The following is a 5,295-nucleotide window of genomic DNA, read 5'->3' on the forward strand; positions in this document are numbered from 1 at the left end:
TCCTGCTGCCTCTTTTCAATACCATCACAAACTTTCCACAGTGATGACCTGAGCTTCTGTCCTAGAAAAGTGGCAAATAACATTATCTCCAGAAGTCATCTGTTAAATTATGTTATCTAGTGAGTTAGAAACGAAGTCAGTGTGTACTCTACAGAGCGTTGTATCACCTGGCTCTATCAATACGATAGGTTGTAGGTTTCAAGAGCAAACGTGAGACAAACTTCAGGTGCAAGGAAAGTGGAAATAAGTGACAGGAGACTGCACCCTGAGAGTTTAACCCTAAAATCCAATAATGAACTAAAGCAGAGATTTGCAAATTTCTTACAACTAATAGTGAAGATTTATTTAGTATTCATTAAGGCCAATGTGCTAAAAGCCTTACAAGCACTATCTTTACAACAACGCTGCAAATTAAATGGGATTATTTTCTCTCTCTTTTTTCCCCCATACTTTAAAGCTTTTTATTTGCATACTAAAAAATTGTGCATTCCAGTAATTAAAGTCATTTGAAGAAAAAAATGGTATTCTGATTAAGCTGCATTTTACAGCCTGCAGGACATCTTGGACCAGCTTGGGTTTTACTCTAGATTTCGTCCCCAACTTCCTCCTTCACCAAGCTGCAAGGTCTTTTCCTTCTCTGCCAGTCAGACAGGCAGCTGGGAGAGGCAGGGGTGGCCTTCACTGTCAGTGGTTCTGGGTTCTTTGATGTGAAAGGGGCAGCATGATCATTTAAACGATCCAACCCCTTTGCATCTTACCGAGTTAAACAGCTAAAAGAAATAAAATAAGAAGACAATGCTTGTGGAATGTACAGTGTGTATCTGGCAGTGCGTGCCTCACTATGATTTGCCTGCTTGCTTCTCCTGTCCTATCATTTCTTTTGAAAGGGGTGGATTTTTCTCTTGAGACTCTGTCTTCTTCAATTTCAATTTACCGAACTTCTCAATCTCAGCCATATTGGGTTCGCCAGACATGGTTGCAGAGGAAGCAGTGAGGTGCACGAAGCAGTGAGGTGCACGAACGAGTGAAGTCCAGTCTCCAGAGTCGTCGTGACCAGGTGCCTACGTGGGATTATTTTCCTAATATTGCAATGGAGGGATGGTGTGGAGGGCATTTTCGATCAAGCCCTCCAGGTCACATGGCCAAGAAGTGGCAGAACTAAGATTCAAAATGAGACCACCTGGCTCTTGAGCTCCTGCTCTGAGCTCCCACATTATAATCTCTATACTAAAGGGGTACAATGGCTCCCAGACCTGAGCAAGACTGGAGGGTTCCACGGTACATGGTGTTATTTAGCAACAGAGGTGTGGAAAAGCAGAGTAACTTGGGAAGGCCACTTTGGGCACTATTCAGGGAGAGGAAGACCTACCCATAGATTCTGGTTTTCATAGTCCCTTTGGTTTAAGGCTATTTCTACATGGAGGCTGGATATATCAGGTTTTCTTAACCTCATGATATTAAACATTTTAATCATGCAAATTATCTCTTGTCTTTTGAATTTTTAGTTAGCAGGCAGCTTTCTGATTATAACTTGGCTCTCCAAAAAGAACTCCTTAGAATTTGTAGTCTGTGCCACTGAGAGTATTCTAGTGTGTATGTGACAGCTCTATATTTGTCATTGTCTACTGAAGTATCAGAATTCTTATTTATACATTAGCTTCTTGAGCTATGTGACTGTGATTTTTTTTATAAGTTGAGCTTTCAAAGGTGCATTTACAAAAATCTGCTTTCCGAGCCTGAAAGACTGAGGACCAATCTCTGAATATTGGCAAATTCATCAGGTAAAGTTTTCATATGAAATCTTTTGGGCAAATAACGCATCGACCTTTTTTCATTCAGATCTTAAACTTGCTGTGGGGTTTAAGTTTTTTTACATAACTTCCGTAAGCATAACAATTCACTTTATCTGGTGAGTAATTGTCACACCAATTAAATACCAAATAAACCACCACGCCATTAAATTTTAGTGAAGTGATATGGTAAGAGGTTTGGAGGAGAGCTGTGGACTGAATTGTGCCCCCCCCTTCCCCCCGCCCGCCCCAATTCATGTGTTGATGTCTTAACCCCCAATGTGATGGTGTTTGCAGATGGGATCTTTGGGAGGTAAATAGATGGGGTCATGAAGGTAGGGTTCTCATGATGGGACTAGTGTCCTTATAAGAGGAGATACCAGAGAGCTTTCTGTCAATGTCTCTCTCTTTCTCTCTTCTCTCTCTCTCTCCCCCCATGTACACAAAGAAGTCATATAAGCACAAAGACGGCAGTTGCCAACAAGCCAGGAAGAGAGCTCTCATCAGAACTAGACCATGCTGGCACCCTGATCATGGAATTTTAGATTGCAGACTGTGAGGAAATAAATGTCTATTGTTTAAGTCACCCAGTCTATGGCATTTGGTTATGGCAGTCTGAATGGACTAATACAAGGAGTCAGTGGAAAATAAGGAGGCACCCCTTCTTTGAATGAGTGAGAGATGCTTTGGCTGGGGTAGCCAGGCTCAACGAAACTAAAAGGCTATCCCAAGAAAATGAACAATCCACATAACATCATCTTAAAGAGAAGAAGTCTGAAACACTGCCTTTGTTTCTTTTAACACTGCCTTACACCTGGCTTTCCCTATTAGACTTTTTGTTTTGTTTTGTTTTGTTTTTGTTTGTTTGTTTTCTGCATGTGTTCTATTCAATAAAAGAGTGGCACTGGTATCATCAGCAGTTAGAACAATTTTAGAAAGTAAAAAATTCAACTCACTAAAAATGTTTCATTACATAGTATTCCTTTCATAGATCATTCTTTCCTTTCTGGAAAAGGATCAGGCTATAAAAGCTTGGGAATGCAGTTAGCAGGACTTTTAAATGGTGTTTGATTTTTTTTAAAAAGCCCAAGCATCTGACCATGGTTTTTCCAAGTCAAACAGCAGTTTAAAATCTAAGAGACTTTGAAGTCAGAGGCCTGTAATGCTGTGGGCTACTTCTCTCTCTCCTGAAATAGTAAGTGAGATCAGATGAGAAAATTGGTACAGATACTGTTTGTGTTTCTCTGCATTTCTTAAGAGTCTGCCCTATAAACCTTACTTAGGTATATAATACTCTGAGCCACTCTTTTGAAGTGTATAAGAAGAATGTGTAGGAGGAAAACTTATTTAACCACAGTTATTACTTTTAAATGTGAAAAAGTATCATTTTCTTTTTGCTTTTCAAATAATGAATGGAAAGACCCAGAGTTTCAGAAGGCCACATAGCAAGCCACGACAAATCTTGATTTTAAACGCACAACGAAAGAGGTCTTTTGAAAGGATACAAAAGTCTCAACAATACTAGCTATCCTTTACATGGTACTTAAAACAAACCATTCATAATCTTTGCTATGTTGCACTATTTTTTGTTATTGCAGGACACCAGATGAAGATATTTGCAATGGATGAAGAAAGTTACTCAGAGTGGTTGAGTAACTGAACAAAGCTATATTACTTATAAAAGGCTGGGTCAGGGGCGCCTGGGTGGCTCAGTCGGTTGAGCGTCCAACTTTGGCTCAGGTCATGATCTCGCCGTCCATGAGTTCGAGCCCCATGTTGGGCTCTGTGCTGACAGCTCGGAGCCTGGAGCCTGCTTTAGATTCTGTGTCCCCCTCTCTCTCTGCCCCTCCCCCACTCATGCTCTGTCTCTCTCTCTCTGTCAAAAATAAATAAACATTAAAAAAATTTTAAAAAAAGTGGCTGTGTCAGAACTCTCCAACCCCCTGTCTCCATATCCACATTCTTTCCACTATTATGCCACATGACACCCATAATGATATCTGCATTTCTGGGAAGACCTCATAAATCTATCAATAATTAATGATTTATTCTGGAATAGTACAAAACTCTCATTTGTCTATTACTGAAATTCTTTACTTTTTAAAAAAAAGTTTGAGAGAAAGAGTGTGAGCATGAGTCAGGGAAGGGCAGAGAGAGGGAAGGAGAGAGAGAGAGAGAGAGAGAATCCCAAGCGGGATCTGCACCATCAGCACGGGGCCTGATGCAGGGCTTGAACTCACACTGTGGAATCATGACCTGAGCTGAAGTCCAGCACTTAACCAACTGAGCCATCCAGGCACCCCTTGAAATTCTTTCAAAGCAAAGCTGATTTTAAATAAAAACTGATGGTAAGTGTGTGCAGGGAAGGAAGGAAGGCCAGAGAGACCGAGGATTGTTTTATCATCGGGTTCTAATCATGTCATGATCACCAACCATCACGGTTTTGATCTGCAGAGCTTACAGTAATCACAATAATTCACATTTGTAGAGAACTCTACTTTTTAGGTCTGATATAAATTGTTTGGAAGAAAACAAGATAACTGACTGGATCAGAAAGGAAGTCATACCATGTAAGTTAGATCAGGCTTCTCTGGTCAACCTTGATTGAACCAAAGTTTTTATAGAAGTGGGAACTTGTATGTCATGAATGGTCACCATGGAAGCAGTCAACCTGCAAAATATGATAAATACAAAAGAAGTTTGAAATTGGGAATTGGTTCATTGTAACAATGCATGAAATACAGAGGGTGATGAATTTGAAGTAGTTATAAATACCTTGAATAGGAGGAGGATTACCTGAAAAACTAGGGGGGAAAAGCATTCGTGAGCAGTTTCCTGCTCTAAAGAAGGAAGACTGTTAGTCTGCCTGAACAAATTTATCCCTGTAGAGAAGGAAGGAGACTCATTAGTTTGCCATATCTTCATGAAAATGCTCCCAGGATAATCCAACTCCCTGAGGTCTGATTCTGTATTCTCTGAGCAACCTCCCAATGGTAATTGAGTTTCTCAAATAGATTTTTCTCCTGGAAAGGAAATGAGTGGACAGACTGACATGCCCATCCAATCTGCTTGACAGTGTAATTTTTCACTGTTAATTAAGACCCTGGCTCCTGCATATGATGTAGTTGGGTGATGTGAGTCAGGGCTCTTTGGGCCTGACTTCTTGTGGGAAAGTAAAAATCAACGTCCTGGGTCTGTAGAGCTGATAACAGCAACCATTTACATTTATACAGGATGTACAGTTTATGAAGTCTTTTGACCCATGCCATCTCCTGTATCTCTCACAGTGTCTGTGAGGTAGTTATTTTGGTTTCTATTTTATTAAGATTTAGAAAGGTTGGGTGAAATTTTCAAGGCCATATAGCTAGAGGAATATGGGACACAAAGCTTTGGGTTTCTGACATTAAATCCAGAACTTCTCCACCTCCAGGGGCAGGTGAGTACATAAATGCACAGAGACTCATAAGATGGAGTTTCCAACAAGTTGCAGCTCACTGGCATCTTG

General features: G+C 40.5%; 1 protein-coding gene across 1 annotated transcript; it reads right to left on the reverse strand.

Moving 5' to 3' along the window:
* Positions 1 to 839: 839 nt before the first annotated feature.
* Positions 840 to 974, reverse strand: LOC128314245 (thymosin beta-4-like). The gene has a single exon (XM_053216155.1). It carries the CDS (start codon positions 972 to 974, stop codon positions 840 to 842), a length of 135 nt encoding a protein of 44 aa, XP_053072130.1.
* Between the last annotated feature and the right edge of the window lie 4,321 nt (positions 975 to 5,295).

This window comes from Acinonyx jubatus, chromosome B1, assembly GCF_027475565.1.
Source record: "Acinonyx jubatus isolate Ajub_Pintada_27869175 chromosome B1, VMU_Ajub_asm_v1.0, whole genome shotgun sequence".
NCBI lineage: Eukaryota > Metazoa > Chordata > Mammalia > Carnivora > Felidae > Acinonyx > Acinonyx jubatus.

Bases quoted from the DNA above. Each gene is read 5' to 3' on its own strand.
- LOC128314245 (XM_053216155.1), bottom strand. From the start codon at position 974: ATGTCTGGCGAACCCAATATGGCTGAGATTGAGAAGTTCGGTAAATTG.